The 22,552-nt window shown below is 45.7% G+C and overlaps 1 protein-coding gene and 1 long non-coding RNA gene across 2 annotated transcripts; one reads left to right on the top strand and one right to left on the bottom strand.

The window, feature by feature from the left end:
- Nucleotides 1–10,266: 10,266 nt before the first annotated feature.
- Nucleotides 10,267–12,349, bottom strand: LOC125523951 (uncharacterized). The gene is made up of 3 exons (XM_048689023.2): nucleotides 12,086–12,349; nucleotides 11,876–11,968; nucleotides 10,267–10,560 (listed from the first exon to the last, which is right to left on the bottom strand). The coding sequence occupies exons 1-3, from the start codon at nucleotides 12,230–12,232 to the stop codon at nucleotides 10,540–10,542; spliced, it is 261 nt and encodes an 86-aa protein (XP_048544980.1). The 5' UTR covers nucleotides 12,233–12,349; the 3' UTR covers nucleotides 10,267–10,539.
- Nucleotides 12,350–12,423: 74 nt separating this feature from the next.
- Nucleotides 12,424–14,491, top strand: LOC147959454 (uncharacterized). Its single transcript, XR_015611309.1, has 2 exons — nucleotides 12,424–13,449; nucleotides 13,809–14,491. It is a non-coding gene; the product is annotated as an uncharacterized LOC147959454 (long non-coding RNA).
- The last annotated feature ends 8,061 nt before the right edge of the window (nucleotides 14,492–22,552 follow it).

The following is a 22,552-nucleotide window of genomic DNA, read 5'->3' as shown; positions in this document are numbered from 1 at the left end:
CTTGCTACTACTGTTGTTACCTTTACCTGCAATCCTAATGCTTAGTATAGGATGCTAGATTATCATTAGTGGCCATACATTATTGTCCGTCTGCCATGCTATATTATCGGGCCGTGATCACTCGGGAGGTGATCACGGGTATATACTTACTTTATACATGATACATGTGGTGACTAAAGTCGGGTCGGCTTGTGGAGCACCCGCGAGTGATTCACGGATTGGGGGCTGAAAGGACCTTTGTCCCAACGGCCCTCTATGTGGATCTTTGTGGCGAAGCGAGGGGGCAGGTTGTGACCACCTAGGAGAGAGGTGGGCCTGGCCCTGGTCGGTGTTCGCGGATACTTAACACGTTTAACGAGATCTTGGTATTTGATCTGAGTCTGGCTACTGGCCTATACCCACTAACCATCTACGCGGGGACAGTTATGGGCACTCGACGTCGTGGTATCAGCCGAAGCCTTCGTGACGTCAGCGACTGAGTGGCGCGCGCCAGATTGGACCGTAAGCCTGCTCTTGTATTAAGGGGGCTAGTTCTACTTCCGGCCGCGTTTGCAACGTGTAGGTGTGCAAAGGGCGATGGGCCCAGACCCCTGCGCCATAGGATTTAGACCGGCGTGCTGACCTCTCTGTTGTGCCTAGGTAGGGCTGCGACGTGTTGATCTTACGAGGCCGGGCATGACCCAGGAAAGTGTGTCCGGCCAAATGGGATCGAGCGTGTTGGGTTATGTGGTGCACCCCTGCAGGGAAGTTAATCTATTCGAATAGCCGTGATCTTCGGTAACAGGACGACTTGGAGTTGTACCTTGACCTTATGACAACTAGAACCGGATACTTAATAAAACACACCCTTCCAAGTGCCAGATACAACCGGTGATCGCTCTCTCACAGGGCGACGAGGGGAGGATCATCGGTTAGGATTATGCTATGTGATGCTACTTGGAGGACTTCAGTCTACTCTCTTCTACATGCTGCAAGACGGAGGCTGCCAGAAGCGTAGTCTTCGACAGGATTAGCTATCCCCCTCTTATTCTGGCATTCTACAGTTCAGTCCACCGATATGGCCTTTACACATATACCCATGCATATGTAGTGTAGCTCCGTGCTTGCGAGTACTTTGGATGAGTACTCACGGTTGCTTTCTCCTTCTTTTCCCCCTATCCCTTCTATCTGGTTGTTGCAACCAGATGTTGGAGCCCAGGATCCAGACGCCACCGTCGACGACGACTCCTACTACACCGGAGGTGCCTACTACTACGTGCTGCCCGCTGACGACGACCAGGAGTAGTTTAGGAGGATCCCAGGCAGGAGGCCTGCGCCTCTTTCGATCTGTATCCCAGTTTGTGCTAGCCTTCTTAAGGCAAACTTGTTTAACTTATGTCTGTACTCAGATATTGTTGCTTCCGCTGACTCGTCTATGATCGAGCTCTTGTATTCGAGCCCTCGAGGCCCCTGGCCTGTAATATGATGCTTGTATGACTTATTTTATTTGTAGAGTTGAGTTGTGATATCTTCCCGTGAGTCCCTGATCTTGATCGTACACGTTTGCATGTATGATTAGTGTACGATTGAATCGGGGGCGTCACAGCTACAAGAGCGCATCAATATGGACGCAAGTGCACGTGTGAACCATCTCAAGAAGGTGCATGAAGATACAAGGCACACCATCGAGCGCCAAGTACAACGACTTGCGACCAAGCTCAACATCAACAAGCACCATATGATATTCAACATTTGAGATCTTGTGTGGCTACATCTTCGCAAGGACCGCTTCCCCCATGAACGCAAGTCCAAGCTTCGACCATGAGCGGATGGACCTTTCAAGGTGCTTGCACGCTACAACAACAACGCATACAAGATTGACATCCCGCGCGACAAGTACGCCGTGAGCGACATCTTCAACATCAAAGATTTCTCTCCCTGCCATGGTTATGATGATTTCGATCCGAGGTCGGATCTTCCCCAAGGGAGGGGAGATGATGCGGAGCATCCTACAGTCATCCCCATGGACCTACCATCGCCCCAACAAGAGCCAAGAGGACCCATGACACGAGCTAGAGCTAGAGCTCTCGAGAACGAGGTGACTTCCTTCCTTAGAGATATTACATATGATACTCTCGAGACATGGCTACTACCTAAGTCCGAGACGTTGTGCATGATTAGGTACCAAGAGGACCCTCCTGAAGATGCACGTGAAGGTGAACAAGTCCCCAAGTTCATGGATGAAGAGAACCCACGGAAGGAGTCAAGAACACCTTCCAGGACCCGGACATCCATCCATGACCCTGGACGTCCGGCCCCTGGAGCGTCGTCCACCACTAGCTGCACAGCCGCCAAGCATCTACAGGCCCCGGACATACGGCCCCGCCAGCCCGGACATCCGGCCCTTCCCGAGCTCCCGAATATCTAGCCTCCAGCCCGGAAATCCGGACCCCTCCGAACCCGAGAGCAACAAAGCCCACTGCTCCAGCCCGGACATCCAGCCTCCCCAGCCCGGACATCCGGCCCGATGCCCGGACATCCGGCCTCCCCTGTCTGCGCACAGTGAAGGGCCAAGGCCCATGTACCCCTTCAACCCCCTAGACTATATACACTCCTCCTCGTCCCTCGTTTTAGGGTTAGCATTGGTTTAGCTCATATTTAGAGATAGAGCATTGCTCATCCACATCGGATCTACTCCACGAGAGAGACCACGGCCCCTCTTCGGAGAAGATCCCTTTGGATTCAAGACCCCGCTACGGGAAGATCCCTTTGTGGATTCAAGACCTCCTCACGGAGAAGACCGGCTAACTTTGTATCGTCCTTAGTTGTCCGTGGATCGTGTGATTTCCTATGTACTCGAGGATCTAGCACATGTGTGACTATTACTTGTTGGTTTAGTGTTTCTCTTATGTTTCCCCCGTGTTTTCCCTCGTTTCCCTCCTCGTGTTCTTTGCGGGATCCGCTCCTTTCGTGAAAGATCGGCTGATTAGGGTTCTACCCTACATCAGCAACCTTCTGTACCCGTGAGATCCCATTTGGGGACCTTTTCCGACGATCTGCCGGAGGGGGATTCGATCACGGAGGGCTTCTACATCAACACCATAGCCTCTCCAATGATGTGTGAGTAGTTTACCACAGACCTTCGGGTCCATAGTTATTAGCTAGATGGCTTCGTCTCTCTCTTTTGTTCTCAATACAAAGTTCTCCTCGATGTTCTTGGAGATCTATTCGATGTAATACTTTTTGGGTGTGTTTGCCGAGATCCAATGAATTGTGGGTTTATGATCAAGACTATATATGAACAATTTTTTATTCTTCTCTGAATTCTTATATGCATGATTTGATATCTTTGCAAGTCTCTTCGAATTTTCAGTTTGGTTTGGCCTACTAGATTGATCTTTCTTGCAATGGGAGAAGTGCTTAGCTTTGGGTTCAATCTTGCGGTGCTCGATCCCAGTGACAGAAAGGGAACCGCCACGTATTATATTGTTGCCATCGAGGATAAAAAGATGGGGTTTATATCATATTTCTTGAGTTTATCCCTCTACATCATGTCATCTTGCCTAATGCGTTACTCTGATCTTATGAACTTAATACTCTAGATGCATGCTGGATAGCGGTCGATGTGTGGAGTAATAGTAGTAGATGCAGAATCATTTCGGTCTACTTGTCATGGACGTGATGCCTATGTTTATGATCATGCCTGGATATTCTCATAACTATGTGCTTCTCTATCAATTTCTCGGTAGTAATTTGTTCACCCACCGTAATATATGCTATCTTGAGAGAAGCCACTTGTGAAACCTATGGCCCCCGGGTCTACTTTACATCATATAAGTTTCCGATCTACAATTCTATTTTACTATTTATTTTATTTTGCAATCTTTACTTTTCAATCTATACAACAAAAATACCAAAAATATTTATCCTATTATCTTTATCGGATCTCACTTTTGCAAGTGGCCGTGAAGGGATTGACAACCCCTTTATCGTGTTGGTTGCTAGGTTCTTATTTGTTTGTGCGGGTACTAGGCGACTTGCGTGTAGTCTCCTACTGGATTGATACCTTGGTTCTACAAAACTGAGGGAAATACTTACGCTACTTTGCTGCATCACCCTTTCCTCTTCAAGGGAAAATCAATGCATGCTCAAGAGGTAGCACACGGCACCTCCGCGATCTGCACACGTTGCTGGGTGACGTCCCTCGTACTCGTGATCTAGCTGAGGCCGAGGGAGAGTTTCGTCAGCATGACGGCGTGATGACGATGATGATGAAGTTACCGACGCAGGGCTTTGCCTAAGCACTACAATGATATGACCGAGGTGGAATTCTGTGGAGGGGGGCACCGCACACGGCTAAACAATCAACTTGTGTGTCTATGGGGTGCCCCCTCCCCCGTATATAAAGGGGTGGAGGAGGGGCCGGCGGGCCACCTTGGGCGCGCCCCCAAGGGGGGACCCTACTCCTACTAGGAGTAGGTCCCCCGTTTTCCTAGTTGTACTAGGAGGGGGAAGGAAGGGAGAGAGGGGAGGAAGAAAAGGGGGGCCGGCCCCCCTCCCAATTCGGATTGGGCTTGAGGGGGGCACCCCTCCTCTTGGCCTTCTCCTCTCTCTTCCACTAAAGCCCATGTAGGCCCATTAAGCCCCCGGGGGGTTCCGGTAACCACCCGGTACTCCGGTAAATGCCCGAACTCATCCGGAACCATTCCGATGTCCAAACATAGCCTTCCAATATATCGATCTTTATGTCTCGACCATCTCGAGACTCCTCGTCATGTCCGTGATCACATCTAGGACTCCGAACTACCTTCGGTAGATCAGAACACATAAACTCATAATACTGATCATCATCGAACGTTAAGCGTGCGGACCCTACGGGTTCGAGAACTATGTAGACATGACCAAGACTCTCTTCCGGTCAATAACCAATAGCGGAACCTGGATGGTCATATTGGTTCCTACATATTCTACGAAGATCTTTATGGGTCAAACCGCATAACAACATACGTTGTTCCCTTTGTCATTGGTATGTTACTTGCCCGAGATTCGATCGTCGGTATCTCAATACCTAGTTTAATCTCATTACCGACAAGTCTCTTTACTCATTCTGTAATGCATCATCCCGCAACTAACTCATTAGTCACATTACTTGCAAGGCTTATAGTGGTGTGCATTACTGAGAGGGCCCAAAGATACATCTCCGATACACGGAGTGACGAATCCTATTCTCGATCTATGCCAACTCAACAAACACCATCAGAGACACCTGTAGAGCATCTTTATAGTCACCCAGTTACGTTGTGACGTTTGATAGCACACTAAGTGTTCCTCCGATATTTGGGAGTTGCATAATCTCATAGTCATATGAACATGTATAAGTTATGGAGAAAGCAATAGCAATAAACTAAACGATCATAGTGCTAAGCTAACGGATGGGTCAAGTCAATCACATCATTCTCTAACGATGTGATCCTATTCATCAAATGACAACTCATGTCTATGGTTAGGAAACTTAACCATCTTTGTTTAACAAGCTAGTCAAGTAGAGGCATACTAGTGACACTTTGTTTGTCTATGTATTCACGCATGTACTAAGTTTTCGGTTAATACAATTCTAGCATGAATAATAAACATTTATCATGATATAAGGAAATATAAATAACAACTTTATTATTGCCTCTAGGGCATATTTCCTTCAGTTCTCCTTTTGAAGATCTTCATGAGACGCTCTCAGGTTCTCAAGTTCTTGCTTCCTTTGAAGATAATCATAGGAAGCTTCTCATGAGTAGCTGAGAGTGTTTCATGACGACTTTCAATTTCTTCGTACTTAATGCGAAGATTTTTAATGTCTTCAATTAAGGACTGAGTTCGAGCCATTTCCGCGTCCAATAGGTCATCGCTTTTGTGTAGCAACTTTTGAATGTGTTCCATAGCATTTTGTTGTTCCGTTGCAATTTTAGCAAGTGTTTGTAGCTAGGTTTAGATTCACATTCAGAGTCATCTTCACTAGATGTTTGAAAGTAAGCATCACGTGAGTTTACCTTGGCACCACGCGCCATGAAGCAGTAGGTAGGAGCAGAGTCATCCTCATCATCAGCATCAGTGTTGGCAATGATGTCATTGTCTTTGGTGTTGAAGATGGACTTGGCGACATAAGCTGAAGCTAGAGCCAGGATTGCCACGCCTGAATCGGACTCCTCCGACTCCACCTCCGCCTCCTCAGAAGCAGACTCCTCTGAATCCATCTCCTTGCCAACAAACGCACGAGCCTTGCTTGATGAGCTCTTCTTGTATGATGAAGGCTTTGATGAAGACTTTGAAGAAGACTTTGAGGATTTCTTCTTCCTCTTATCATCAGAATCATATTCCTTGCTCCTCTTCTTCTTCTTGGTCTCATTGTCCCATTGAGGACACTCAGAGATGTAGTGACCAGGTTTCTTGCATTTGTGGCACGTTCTCTTCTTGTAGTCACGAGTGGAAGCTTCGTCGTTTCTTGAGCTGGATCTTGAAGACTTTCTGAAACCTTTCTTTTTGAAGAACTTTTGGAACTTCTTCACGAGCATAGCTAGCTCCTTTCCAATGTCTTTGAGATACCCAGAGCTGCAGTTAGATTCTTCTTCAGATGAGGACACAACCTTTGCCTTAAAAGCCCGGGTTCGGCAATAGTTGGGGCCATAGATATCTCTCTTCTTAGATAACTGGAACTCATGTGTGTTGAGCCTCTCAAGTATGATAGACGGATCGAGAGTCTTGAAGTCAGGACGTTCTTGAATCATCAGGCCCAGAGTGTCAAATGAGCTGTCAAGTGATCTCAGCAGCTTCTTGATGATTTCGTGCTTGGTAATCTTAGTGGCGCCAAGTGCTCGAAGCTCATTTGTGATATCAGTGAGGCGATCAAATGTGAGCTAGACATTCTCATTGTCGTTTCACTTGAAGTGCTTGAAGAGGTTGCGAAGAACATCAATCCTCGAATCTCTCTGAGTTGAGATGCCTTCGTTGACCTTGGAGAGCCAGTCCCAGACCAGCTTCGCAGTTTCTAGTGCACTCACACGGCTGTACTATCCTTTGGTCAGATGACCACAGATGATGTTCTTGGTAGTCGAATCCAGATGAATGAACCTCTTGACATCAGCAGCGGTGACACCTTCACCGACCTTGGGAACGCCATTCTTGACGACATACCAGAGGTCAACATCAATGGATTCAAGATGCATACGCATGTTATTCTTCCAGTAGGCATAATCAGTGCCATCGAAGACTGGGCACGCAGCAGAGACCTTGATTCTCCCTGCAGTCGACATAGCTAAAACTCCAGATGGTTAAACCAAATCACACAGAATAAGGGAGCACCTTGCTCTGATACCAATTGGAAGTGCTTGTTATCGACTGGAGGGGGGTGAATAGGCGATTTTTATGAAAGTCTTCAAAATACGAGGTCTTGAAGACAAACAGTAGAAATAAGCCTATTGATATGCAGCGGAAGGAAGACTACACTAGACAAGCCATAGTCAAGAATGCAATGAAGTGAAAGCACGAAGACTGTCAGCAACTAGGTAGAATGGATCATGATGGAAGATAGTATGAAGCCAAACAGTAAACAGTCTTCACTTAGTGAAGTCAATCAGATCAGACAAGCAGGCAATGACTTCACGAAGACAAACTGTAAAGTAAAGGGAAGTGGGAGATAGAACCAGTTGCTTGGTGAAGACAGAGATTTGGTAGACCAGTTCCAGTTGTTTTGACAACTGTACGTCTCGTTAGAGAGGCTGAGATTTAACTCAGAAGACCGTCTCTTCACCTTATTTCCCTTAAGCTAAGGACACCCATTCCTCACCCAATCACTCTGGTAAGTCTTCAAGGTAGACTTCCAAACCTTCACAGACTTCGTTCACTGGCAATCCACAATGGCTCCTGGATGCTCAGAACGCGATGCCTAACCGATTGGAGGATTCACAGTCCTCAAGTGTAACAAGTCTTCAGGTCACGCGGACAGAAAGACTTCAGTGATGCCTAACACTCTTTGGCTCTGGGTGTTTTGGGCTTTGTCCTCGCAAGGATCTCTCTCTCAAATGCTTCGGAGGTGAGTTGCTCTCAAACGACAAAAGCCGTGCACTAACTCTGAGCAGCCACCAATTTATGGTGTAGGGGGTGGGCTATTTATAGCCCGGAGGCAACCCGACATGATATGTCCGAATGACCCTGGGTCACTAAGGAACCGACACGTGTCCAACGGTCGGATTTCAAACACATGCGGCAGCTTGACTTGGGCTACAAGTAAAGCCGACTCATCCAACTCTGGATAAGATTTTCTCTCATTGTCTTCGCTCGAAGACATAGGATTTTGGTTGAGCATCACTTCAGTCACTCTGACTTTGTTCACTTGGACCCCACTTAACAGTACGGTGGTTCCTATGACCCAACAAAGAAGAAAAGGAAACTACGAAACAACTATGTCTTCCCACTCCATAGTCTTCACATGAATGTCTTCTCACGTCATAATCTTCACTGTGAATGTCTTCACAAACCACCATTATCTTCAATGTCTTCACACACTTTTAGGGGTCATCTCTGGTTCATAAACCGAATCAATAAGGGACTACTACCTGTGTTATCCTATAATTCTCACAAACACATTAGTCCTTCAACCAAGTTTGTTATCAATACTCCAAAACCAACTAGGGGTGGCACTAGATGCACTTACAGATTGCATGTTTGTTTAGCGTGGGGTGATGCTCTAGCCAATGTTGCTTCAACTTTTTTTTGCAAAAAGATCAGATCTATTACAAAGATTCACTGGAAGTACAAAACATCTCAAACATAATAAAAATTACATTGAGGTCCATGGACCACCTAATGACCATTGTCGTCGCCAGAACGAGCCGACGACGCGCCGTTGTCGGCACTCCCATATCAAAGCCGGCCTGACCTTGTCGATGACAGCCAGGAAGTCTTCGTGCACGCGCCCCTAAGGACCAGCGTCCAGATCCGCAGTCGTTGCCGTTGAATCCTTGAATCAATCTAAAGAATTTGATACCAAATATCGCCGCTGCATACGCACTGCGAGAAACCCTAACCTCACCGCCCCAAGGAGCTGGCAGGAATCTACGCCGGAGCTCCGTCTAGTCTGTCCCAGCGAAAGAACATGAGGAGGATCAGAGCCCGAAATACTGACTCGAAGAATAAGTGCCGCCATCCGTCCAAACACCGCCCCTGAGAGAACTAAACCCCTACCTATCTGCTAGCTGGTGACGAGGAACTAGAAATCCCCTCCCCGCCACCGGCCGCCTGAGTGTTAGGAGGAGGGGAGGCAAATTCACGGGCTCGCTAGCGGGGATCGAGGGGAGGAAGGTTTTCCCTAGTCGCCTGGCGAGAGGGGAAAGAAAAGCAATCTCACGTTGTATCTTCTTTAATGCTTCAACGACTTATTGATCTCGTCTCAAGGGATGTTCTGCGTGGGTGATGCTCTAACCGATGTTAGTTAAATGATTTATATATCTCGTCTGTGAGTGGCTATTGCGATATTCAAAACTTGATATGACGAGGGTGTTTGCAGGTGTCGCCTTACTTTATTGTTCTCTTGTGGGCACTGTACAATCAGAGGAAAAATACGCTCTTCAATGTAATTCTTGTTTTTATTGGTTGTTCAAAAATGCGTCTAATTTATCCATTGTACTGGCCTTTTGCTTTCCTCGATATTAATCAGATTTAAGATGCCTTTGGGTGTTTTTATTAAAAATAATATCATACATAACATTGCTAAAATAGCGGCATTGCACATGTCTTAAGTAGGCCGCTGCTTGCATATTTTCGTCCAAGGATGCTTCGAACACGTCACTTGCTTGCTTGCAAGACTAATTGGTTTGATGTCAAATGTTAGCATGTCAAAGTCACTTGCTTGCTTGCAAGGCTAATTAGTTTGATACCAAAAATTGGCATGTCAAATTTTGGCAACGGCCAAAGCCACTTGCTTGTTTGCAAGACTAATTAGTTTGATGCCAAAAGTTGACATGTCAAATTTTAGCAACTGTCAAATGTTGGCTAAAGATGGTTGCACATCAATTATCGCTGTCAATCTCACAAAAGGTTGTCAAATGTTGGCAACTTTTAATTTTACCAGTTATTGGCTTGCCAAATGTTGGCAATGCCAAATGTTTGACCAAGGATGCTTCGAACACGCCATTTACAAAGAGGTTAACCCTAAACCGTCAAGATTCAGAACCAACGATAACATGTCTCTCCAAATATATGGGCTGGCAGTGCAATCTGCATTCTGCAAGACAAAAGAAAAACGAGAACCATGTGGTGGTGACCCATACCATACAACCAAATGCGCAAAAGGGCGACAAATATTTGGTCCAGCAACGATACAAAGTTCCCAGTTATCAATGTTTATGGTCCCTGGATTATATCCTGAACAAGCGCGGCAAACCGAAAACAAAGCAAAGCTAGCGCTATCAACGCTTTACAGAATTTATTCTTCCATCTCTGGACATCTATAAACACAAATGTCCCCCAGATGCGTCCAAGATGGGGTCACCTTCAGGCAGGCGAAGATCGCTCCTAGTTAGTTCCCTCGGCCTTCTGTCAGGATGAAGAGATGTGTTAGTAACAGCGCAGACTAATGTTGCAGTGATAAGAGTGCAAAAGGCAGCGCAAATCGCATATATATAAAGGGCAGCAATTACTTAGAAACTGGTAAACTGCATTACTCTACAAGAAGCATGGCATGCCCATAAATCAAGGGAAAATCTGAGCATTTAGCTTTCTTACATCAAAAGGGCCAAAGCCCTGCTCCATTTCATTGAAATGAAACATCATATAGTAAGTGGTCGTCAAAATCTGCCAAACAATGCTCCACATTTGGAGGAATCCACACATTATGCTAAAAGGGTGTTTGCGACATAAATCAGATTTGATACACTAGAACACGATTAAGAACTTGTTTTGGCAAATGACGTGAACCTTTCCCAAACAAACATAATTGGATTGCCTTTTCTTTTCAGAATTATGTAAATAGATGGATATTAAGAATCAATATTACCTGAATTCCAGGAAAAAGGAAGATTTCATGGTATTTCAAACACATTGATGCTGATGAATTGATTAGAAAAGGTTTTACTCGGAAAAAATTGTGTTGCTTTCGTCAGATTATAGTGTGCACGGTAAACCATTCCCAAATAAACACAATTGGACTGTTTCCCCTTTTCCAGGATTATGTAAATAGATGGACATTAAGAACCAATATTTTCTGATTATAGCGGGAAGAAAAGACTTCACAGTATTTCAAACACATCGATGTATTGATTAGAAATAGTTTTACTCAGAAAAATTAGAGAGTGTTGCTTTCATCAGACTATAGTGTGTACGACGGTGTATCAACATGTACTTAGCCAAATCATATCACAGCTGAACTCAAAATAGATAATCATCAATGCTTCACTTGAGCACACAATGTCTTTTAGCTCAAACACTTCATTGACCTTTCCATCTACTCTATCACAAAGTTAACCATTAAACAAGCCGTTCCCATGATGCAACCATCTTCGTAGGTAACACATGATCAAAACATTCACATACCCTCCATAACAAAACTTGGAAGGTATTCTTGCCAAAAGCTGGTAACATTCCTAAACACTTTTCTCAGGGATGGAGGAGTTCCCGCACCTTCTAGCCACATCGACTTGGCATCTACCATTCAGAGAGCAAGTGGTTTGACACTTGGCACTTGTAATATTACAGAATTGCAATAACTTCAAATGACCCACGCAGCTGCAGTTACCCCAAATGTATGGGTAGCAGAAAGTGCATACATAGTACTCTTTTTATTTATGTTAGTATTCCTAAGCCATTGAGAGTCTACGCAATAAACTGTAACCTAGAGGGCAGTGTCGTATACCTTGCCGTCGGCGCCGGACTTAGCCTTGTCGGCCGCATCCTTCTCCTGTTCGAGCTTTTTCTTGAGCTTCTCCTGCCTCTCCCTCTCCATCTTCTGCTCCCAACCGCAAAATCAAAACGAAACACCACCATGTTACAGATGAGTATCAGATCGGACGACGAAGGATTAAGGGCATGTGTTAAATAGGGCTTTGGGTGGGGTGCGACCGACCTGGATGTAGACGTTCTCCTTGGCGCGCTCCTCCTCGCTGAGCACGCGCCCCTTCCCGTCACTCAGAAGGCGCCGCGTCCCGCTGGCTACCACCGCCGGGGACCGGAGGCGCGCGGGGAGCGAGGTCAGCGCGCATCTCATCGCCATTTTGGTCGCACTCTCTCGAGCTCTCGCGAATCTGTCGGGTCTTTGGGCCTTTGGGGTATCTCGGTGTTGGGTGGGGTTGTTGGTGCATCTCTGAGTTGATGATAGTCTTCACAGTTTATTATCGTTCCATCATTTTTAACTGTTTTTTTCACTGGTTTTTTAGTCCCCTCCCCACCCCACAGGCAGCAAAAAAAACACCCGAAAAAAAAAACACTCCCATCGATCGCCTTCCAATCGATCCCTTTGTCGCCGCCCTCGCACTCGCGTCAAGCGCCCTCGATCCCTGCGCTACCTCCCTTCGCCGCCGCTGCCACAGATCCCTTCCCCGCTTCAGGAGCCGCCGATGATCCCTTTCAGGAGCCACGGGTATTTTCTCTCTCGGGACGCTGCTCCGACACGATCCGGTAAGGAGACAGGCCTCCGTGTGCGGCAACGAAGGCGGCGAGCGGCGGGCGACGGCCGACCCTTCACTCCGCCTCCGGCCCTCTCGGCCTCTCCTCCGCAAGTCCGCCTTCACCCACATGCGCCCTCCACGGCTCCATGGCTGACGGCTCCAATACTCCACTCCCGGCAGTTCGGCACTGCCTTCGTCGCTGCAGTGGACTACATCGATCCAACCATCCCTCATACATCTACTGATCTACAAGCATCAGCTATCCCCTCTGTTTTTAAACAAATCTGATTTTTTTTTTGTAAATTACCACTGCCACTGATTGCTAGAAGGAGTAGAACTCCGTACGTGACATTAGATTTGGCACCAGCTTCTAACTCGGTGTATTACTAATAGAATTTGTTCACGGGATCGCATTCTGAGCATGAGCTTGCCATGCTTTTTCTCTGTTTCCGGCGTTGCCAGTTTACATGTGGTCCTCCTATATCAGCCCGGTAGTTTTAGCAACGTGACATATATGTGGCATCTTCGCCCACTTGAAATGGTAGTACATCTATATATTTTGGCAGGCATCTATTTTGTATGCTTGATTAAAAATGAGTTTTGAGTATACATTGTTTTGAGTATACATTGTACGTCGTGGAAGGAGCCGGCGCTGGAGCTGCGCGCTCCTGGACGGGGACGGCGGCCTGGACATGCTCCAGGAGATGTTCGTCGTGTCGAGCATCCTACCCATTGGCAGCCAGAGATCCTCGACGGTTCCGTGTGGCCTTAACCGTCGCTAGGCTCCCTGCACGCATGCCCCAATTCTTCTACCTCCTCTCAGGTATATGTTATGTCTCCTTTCCTTTATTTTTCTCTTTTGTAGTACTTCCGACGGCTGCTGGTATGTGTGTCGGTAGCTGCATAAGGATGGGATTGCAGGTTAGGATGTAATTTTTCTGTTAAAGTGACACTCCATGGTATGTTTGCTTTGAGAAATTTGTTCCTATTTTTCTTTTTCTACAATGTAGAGCACAGTTTACACATGTTTCCTTTCTTAAATCAATCTACTCCTGAAACTTTATATTGATATGGCCTTGGTGGTCTCTAGTTTTGGTAATTAATCTGAAGGTCTACCTTTCTGATTTTAATTACTTATGTGTGTATAGATGCCCATCTTTTCACAACGTGTTGTTCTTGCAGGCATGATGTTATATCAATGAAAACCTTGCAAGGTAAAATGATGGTCCTGAATGGGTTAGACACATATACTGCATCAATGGAAACAAAGGCGACACCTCTCTCTATTGTGCTTCTATCTGTTCTGTGGATCAATTCAAAATGTTGATCGTTATGGGTCGATAAAAAATGTCCAGAATCTGATGTGTGGTGATCAGATGGTCAAAAAAGTGACGGTGTGTGACGATCGGACGACCGGATAATCGGACGTCTTCTTCTTCAAGCTCCCAGCATGTCGTACTCTCCATCTCTTGTCTCTTTCGCACGGCGGGGCAGAGGGAGTTGATCGAGGACCGCATCGTTGGCGACCCAGTTATCTTCTTCTCCACTATCTCGGTCATGCACCCTTTGTCTAATATGCAATGACACATGGCATTGACAGGTGCAAGCACGTGGCAGCGACTATGATGCACATTAGGCTACTGTTCTTCTACCGGTACGTAGCGGCCGTGTGCCGCCGCCGAGCTCTTTATTGGCGTCCTCCTGGTACACCATCATGCAGCACCAAGGTTAAAAAAAGCGCCATATTGTTGGTCCCTTTCAATTAAAATATTCCTTTTATATGATCAGGTCATAAGTATGTGATCTGCAAGATTTATATAAAAAAGGATTTCCAATTATGATAAGTTGTAGCTTATTGATCCCAACTGTTAGACCATGTGTGCTCACTGATTTCCCCATCTGAATGTCCGTACACCGAAACAAACGTAGCAGTCGTATGCCAGCTGCTTGTCGAGTTGCATCATTAGCCTAAGCAGATAGCCATCTTGCATATTGTTTGCCCCAATAATATTTCTCATTTTTGCTGATGCATCTTTTGCCCCCATTGGAGTTATGGTTATCTTCTTACATGGTTAACATGTCAATTTTGTAAACAAGGAACCATTCATAACCAGCAATCTTGATTAGCTTATGCCCGTTGCCTCGTATCAATTTTGAGTCTTAGTTTGTTCACCATCATCAATAAGTGGGACCTTTCATTTCTTCACAAATGTCGGCGAACTCACCAAATCGTTCAACTCATCAACTCACAAAATGCACGACCATCAAGCAAGCTAGCACATGCTATTTAACTAAAGAAAAGTCACTCTGTAATGTGACTAGAGATTAGATTACAGAGGGAAGTTTGCAAATCACTAGCTCTGAAAGCATAAAATATATTTCAATTTCTAGGCCGCTACATAATTTTGAAACATGAGCTTTTTAAAAGTGAGTGTTTGACGTAGCTTGTTGTTATTGTTAAACTGAAATAGTGAGTATATGTTGCTTTTTGTTTAGGGAAGTGAAAAAAACAAGATGCCGTTTGTATGCTAGGAATGGCATATGTGAACGACTCGGGTGGCAGTTTTTAGGGTAGTGGCAGGGGGGATTTTTTACAAACTGCCATGACAGTTCTTTAATTTTACTACAATTTTTTTGAGAAACTGCCATCCACAGGATCTTGATTGTGTAGTTTCAGGGAGCCCCGTCGCATTCTCATTGAATTTTGTTCAGATATAAATTTGTCTATTACCAACAATACATTGAATTATAATTATACTATTGCAGGAACAAATGTCATGTGAAGCAAATAATTTCCTTAGAAAAAAAGTAAGCTCCGTTTGCACTATTAATTAGGTTCCTGAGTTATTTTGCTTCACAAGAGAAATGGTGTTGGGGAACGCGGTATTTCAAAAAATTTACCTACGATCACGCAAGATCTATCTAGAAGATGCATAGCAAAGAGAGGGGAGGGTGTGTCTACATACCCTCGTAGACCGAAAGCGAACGCGTTTAGTAACGCGGTTGATGTAGTCAAACGTCTTCTTGATCCAACTGATCCAAGTACCGAACGCACGGCACCTCCGCGATCAGCACACGTTCAGCTCGATGATGTCCCTCGAACTCTTGATCTAGTTGAGGTCGAAGGAGAGTTTCGTCAGCACGACGGCGTGGTGACGGTGATGATGAAGTTACTGACGCATGGCTTCGCCTAAGCACTACAACGATATGACCGAGGTGTGTAACTGTGGAGGGGGCACCGCACACGGCAAAAAGATCAACTTGTGTGTCTTTGGGGTCCCCCCTCCCCACATATATAAAGGGGGGAGGAGGATGTCGGCCAAGGTGTGACGCGCCAAGGGTGGGAGTCCTACTTGGACTCCCGGTCCAAGTAGGATTCCCCCCTTCCTATTCCTACAAGGAGAAGGGGGGAAAGAGGAGAAAGAGAGAAGGAAAGCCCGCCCCCCCCAACCCTAACCCAATTAGGATTGGGCTTGGGGGGGCGCCTCCACCTGTCTGCCGCCTCCTCTCTTTCACTAGGGCCCATGAAGGCCCATTAACCCCCCGGGGGGTTCCGGTAACCCCCAGTACTCCGGAAAATGCCCGAACCTATCCGAAACCATTCCGGTGTCCAAACATAACCTTTCAATATATCAATCTTTATGTCTCGGCCATTTTGAGACTCCTCGTCATGTCCATGATCTCATCCGGGACTCCAAACAAACTTCGGTTCATCAAAACACGAAACTCATAATACAAATCATCATCGAACGTTAAGTGTGCGGACCCTACGGGTTCTAGAACTATGTAGACATGACCGAGACATATCTCCGATCAATAACCAATAGAGGAACCTGGATGCTCATATTTGTTCCTACATATTCTACAAAGATCTTTATCGGTCAAACCGCATAACAACATACGTTGTTCCCTTTGTCATCGGTATGTTACTTGCTCGAGATTCGATCGTCGGTATCATGATACCTAGCTCAATCTCGTCACCGGCAAGTCTCTTTACTCGTTCCATAATGCATCATCCCGTGTCTAACTCATTAGACACATTGCTTGCAAGGCTCATAGTGATGTGTGATACGTCTCCGTCGTATCTACTTTTGCAAACACTTTTGCCCTTGTTTTGGACTCTAACTTGCATGATTTGAATGGAACTAACCTGGACTGACGCTGTTTTCAGCAGAATTACCATGGTGTTATTTATGTGCAGAAACAAAAGTTGTCGGAATGACCTGAAACTTCACGGAACGTCTTTGGAAATAATACAAAATCCTTGCAAAAGATGAAGACCAGGGGCCCACACCCTAGCCACGAGGGTGGGGGGGCGCCTGCCCCCCTGGGCGCGCCCCCTACCTCGTGGGCCCCCTGGAACTCCTCCGACCTCAACTCCAACTCTATATATTTGCTTTCGGGGAGAAAAAAAATCAGAGCAAAGGATTCATCGCGTTTTACGATATGGAGCCGCCGCCAAGCCCTAAAACCTCTCGGGAGGGCTGATCTGGAGTCCGTTCAGGGCTCCGGAGAGGGGGATTCGTCGCCGTCGTCATCATCAACCATCCTCCATCACCAATTTCATGATGGTCACCGCCGTGCATGAGTAATTCCATCGTAGGCTTGCCGGACAGTGTTGGGTTGGATGAGATTTATCATGTAATCGAGTTAGTTTTGTTAGGGTTTGATCCCTAGTATCCACTATGTTCTGAGATTGATGTTGCTATGACTTTGCCATGCTTAATGCTTGTCACTAGGGCCCGAGTGCCATGATTTCAGATCTGAACCTATTATGTTTTCATCAATATATGAGAGTTCTTGATCCTATCTTGCAAGTCTATAGTCACCTACTATGTGTTATGATCCGACAACCCCGAAGTGACAATAATCGGGACCACTCCCGGTGATGACCGTAGTTTGAGGAGTTCATGTATTCACTATGTGTTAATGCTTTGGTCCGGTACTCTATTAAAAGGAGGCCTTAATATCCCTTAGTTTCCCTTAGGACCCCGCTGCGACGGGAGGGTAGGACAAAAGATGTCATGCAAGTTCTTTTCCATAAGCACGTATGACTATATTCGGAATACATGCCTACATTACATTGATGAATTGGAGCTAGTTCTGTGTCACCCTAGTTTATGACTGTCACATGATGAACCACATTCGGCATAATTCTCTATCACCGATCCATTGCCTACGAGCTTCCCATATATTGTTCTCCGCTTATTTACTTTTCCGCTGCTATTGTTACAATCACTACAAAATACCAAAAATATTACTTTTGCTATCATTACTTTTTTCTACCATTACCACTACTATGATATTACTTTGCTACTAAACACTTTGCTGCAGATGTTAAGTTTCCAGGTGTGGTTGAATTGACAACTTAGCTGCTAATACTTGAGAATATTCTTTGGCTCCCCTTGTGTCGAATCAATAAATTTGGGTTGAATACTCTACCCTCGGAAACTGCTGCGATCCCCTATACTTGTGGGTTATCAATGTGCATTACCAAGAGGGCCCAGAGATACCTCTCCGAAACACGGAGTGACAAATCCTAATCTCGATCTATGCCAACTCAAAAAACACCATCAGAGACACCTGTAGAGCATCTTTATAATCACCCAGTTACGTTGTGACATTTGATAGCACACAAGGTGTTCCTCCGGTATTCGGGAGTTGCATAATCTCATAGTCTGAGGAACATGTATAAGTCATGAAGAAAGCAATAGCAGAAAAACTAAAAGATCATTATGCTAAGCTAACGGATGGGTCTTGTCCATCACATCATTCTCTAATGATGTGAGCATGTTCATCAAATGACAACACATGTGTTGGGGAACGCAGTATTTCAAAATTTTCCTACAATCACGCAAGATCAATCTAGGAGATGCATAGCAACGAGAGGGGGAGAGTATGTGTACGTACCCTCATAGACCGAAAGCGGAAGCGTTATGAAACGAGGTTGATGTAGTCGAACGTCTTCGCGATCCAACCGATCAAGTACCGAACGCACGTCACCTCCGCGATCTACACACGTTCAGCTCGGTGACGTCCCTCGTACTCTTGATCCAGCTGAGGCCAAGGGAGAGTTTCGTCAGCACGACAGTGTGATGACGGTGATGATGAAGTTATCGACGCAGGGCTTCGCCTAAGCACTACAACGATATGACTGAGGTGGAATTCTGTGGAGGGGGCACCGCATACGGCTAAACAATCAACTTGTGTGTCTATGGGGTGCCCCTCCCCCGTATATAAAGGGGTGGAGGAGGGGACCGGCTGGCCGGCCACCTTGGGCGCGCCCCCAAGGGGGGAATCCTACTCCAACTAGGAGTAGGTTCCTCCCTTTCCTAGTCCTACTAGGAGGGGGAAGGAAGGGAGAGAGGGGAGGAAGGAAAGGGGGGCCGCCCCCCTCCCAACTCGGATTGGGCTTGGGGGTAGGGGCGCGCCCCTCCGCTTGGCCTTATCCTCTCTCTTCCACTAAAGCCCATGTAGGCCCATTAAGCCCCCAAGGGGTTCCGGTAACCTCCCGATACTCCGGTAAATGCCCGAACTCATCCGGAACCATTCCGGTGTCCAAACATAGCCTTCCATTATATCGATCTTTATGTCTCGACCATTTCAAGACTCCTCATCATGTCCATGATCACATGCGGGACTCCAAACTACCTTCGGTACATCAAAACACATAAACTCATAATACTGATTATCATTGAACGTTAAGCTTGCGGACCCTACAGGTTCGAGAACTATGTAGACATGACCGAGACTCACTTCTGCTCAATAACCAATAGCGGAACCTGGATGCTCATATTGGTTCCTACATATTCTATGAAGATCTTTATCGGTCAAACCGCATAACAACATACGTTGTTCCCTTTGTGATCAGTATGTTACTTGCCTGAGATTCGATCATCGGTATCTCAATACTGTTGGATCGAAAGTATGTATAGAGGGGGGGGGTGATTAGACTACTTGACAAAATAAAAATCTAGCCTTTTCCCAATTTTAAGTCTTCGCAGATTTTAGCAACTTAGCACTAGTCAAGCAAACAACCTACACATGCAAGTCTAAGAGTATAGCAGCAGAATGTAAAACATTGCACATGAAGGTAAAGGGAGGAGTTTGGAGGGAGCAAACGCAATGTAGAGACGGAGATTTTTGGCGTGGCTCCAATAGGTGGTGCTATCGTACATCCACGTTGATGGAGACTTCATCCCACCAAGGGTAACGGTTGCGCGAGTCCACGGAGGGCTCCACCCACGAAGGGTCCATGAATAAGCAACCTTGTCTACCCCACCATGGTCATCGCCCACGAAGGACTTGCCTCACTAAGGTAGATCTTCACGAAGTAGGCGATCTCCTTGCTCGTACTAACTCCTTGGTTCAACTCCACAATCTTGATGGAGGCTCCCAAGTGACACCTAACCAATCTAGGAGACACCACTCTCCAAAAGGTAATAGACGGTGTGTTGATGATGAACTCCTTGCTCTTGTGCTTCAAATGATAGTCTCCCCAACACTCAAGTCTCTCTCTCTCTCACTGATTTGGATTTGGTGGAAAGATGATTTGAGTGGAAAGCAATTTGGAGAAGGCTAGAGATCAAGATTCATATGATTGGAATGAAATATCTTGACCTTAACACATGAGTAGGTGGTTCTCTCTTAGAAAATGTATGATGGAAGTGTAGGCATGTTCTGATAGCTCTCCTCACGAATGAAGAGTGGGTGGAGGGGTATTTACAGCCTCCACACAAAATCTAACAGTTACACACAAATCACCAAACTCGGTGGGACCGAATAATGAAACTCGGTTGGACCGATTTAGTTCAAAATATGAATGTTAGGATTTTCGGTAGGACCGACATGTCAACTCGGTGAGACCGATTTCATTAGGGTTAGAGCATAACATAATCTTGGTGAGACCAATTACAGAAACTCGGTGGGACCGATTTTGGTAATGAGCTAACCAGAGAGTTGGTCAGGCAAACTCGGTGGGACCGATTCGCTCACCTCGGTTGGACCGAAACACTACAAAGGGGAAACAGAGAGTTTGCATTGCGAACTCGGTGGGATTGATCGCTCATTTCGTTTGGACCTAAACGTTAGAAGGGAAATAGAGAGTTTGCAATCCCATCTCGGTGAGACCGAGATCCCTATTGGTGAGACCGAAAAGACTAGGGTTTTGTGGCAATGGCTATGTCAACTAAACTTGGTGGCGCCAGATAGAAAGTTTCGGTGGGGCCGAGTTTGACTTTTGGTTTGGGACATATGTGGATATGATAAAGTGGTTGAGGGTTTTGGAGCATATCACTAAGCATTTTGAGCAAGTAACTCATTAAGCAACACCTCGTACCCTTTTAATAGTATTGGCTTTTCCTATGAACTCAATGTGATCTTGGATCACTAAAAGGTAATCTGTAGAGTCTTGAGCTTTAGAGCTTGAGCCAATCTTTTGTCCTTACCATTTTGAGGGGTCCACATTTCTAATCCATGCCATGCCAATCATTGAGCTTTCCTAAAATATTTATCTTGAAATAGTATTAGCTCAATGAGCTATATGTTGTTAGGAATTACCAAAACCACCTAGGGATAGTTTCACTTTCAATCTCCCCCTTTTCGGTAATTGATGACAACATATAGATCAAAGCTTCAACAAATTATTATAAGATTGAAATACATCGTCGCTTTGAGAAGTATGTGATAAGCAAGAGCTCCACCTAAATTTGTGCATTATTTAAAATTTGCTTTTTAATACAAATGCACAATCGATTAGGATCATGGGTCACTCTTCCATGTCACATACATCTTGTTGGAGCGCTCAAAATGATAAATATTAAAAACATGCACTCATCACCAAGCAAAGTGAATGATCATATATGGAATATAAGAGATAGATAATATCATCCAAGCAAGCATTAAGGTAGCATATGATCAATCACATGATCAAACAAGTATCTCACACAGACAAATACATAGTGTATCAACCAAGTGCATAAAAAGGTTCAACCAAAAACAAGAGAGATAAAAGGCAAAACACTCTCTCTCGAAGCCTATGATCTATACATATTTCTCCCCCTTTGGCAACAAGTTACCAAAAATTTTGAAAATGCACAGTGCTATGCGTCTCTCAGGCTCGGTCTTCGGGAGGTGGTGTAGAGAGAACTCTAAGGACGAAGGCATCTGTCGATGTAGTTGGAGCTGGTGGAGTGGCTGCTGGAGGTGGTACTGAGGCTGTAGCTGCTGGTGCTGACAAAGTAGTTCTAGAAACTGGTACTGGCACTGCAGCAGACCTCTGACCTCGTGGCACACGCTGAAAAGCATCAGTAATTGCCTTCCCTTTCCTCTCTTCTGCTTCATCCTGGAGCTGCTCAACTGCAGTTTGTATCTCAGTTACTTTGAGGTCAAGATCATAAAACTTTCTCTCAACAATCCTTTCCAGGCTCTCCTGATTCTGAGTCAGGGCGGCCAAGCCCTTCTCAATCCTAAGTGTAGCTTGAATCAGATAGCCCAATTGATATTGTTTTGAGGAACACCTGGGATGCTTCTTCTGCACTTGGCATCCTTGCAGCTTTATCTGCCTTAGCTTTGGCTCTCTTCTCCTGTGCTTGAGCTGCTGATGGTTCATTCTCATTCATGACAACTTCATTATCTTCAAATTCAGGATATAGGGGTAGATGCTCCCTGTCCAACAAGTATGTTCCTGTGCCCATCTTAGAATTGATGAGCTCCTGAATATGTGGAGCATACCCACAACTTCTCTTTTTGTCAGCAGTTGTCCTTTTGATTGTCTCTACAATCAGACTCATGACTTTGAACTTTTGAGGGACATCACAGATTTGCAGCATGTTGATGGAGTGTCCTCTAACCATCTTGTGATCTCCAGACTTTGGTAGCAATGTGTGCCTAAGGATCCAATTGATGGTAGGCAGACCAGACAACAA

This window comes from Triticum urartu, chromosome 7A (assembly GCF_056163025.1).
Source record: "Triticum urartu cultivar PI428250 chromosome 7A, HENAU_Tu73, whole genome shotgun sequence".
Classification (NCBI taxonomy): domain Eukaryota; kingdom Viridiplantae; phylum Streptophyta; class Magnoliopsida; order Poales; family Poaceae; genus Triticum; species Triticum urartu.
Note: the sequence above shows the minus strand (reverse complement) of the source record. Positions and strands in the feature narration are given on the sequence as shown.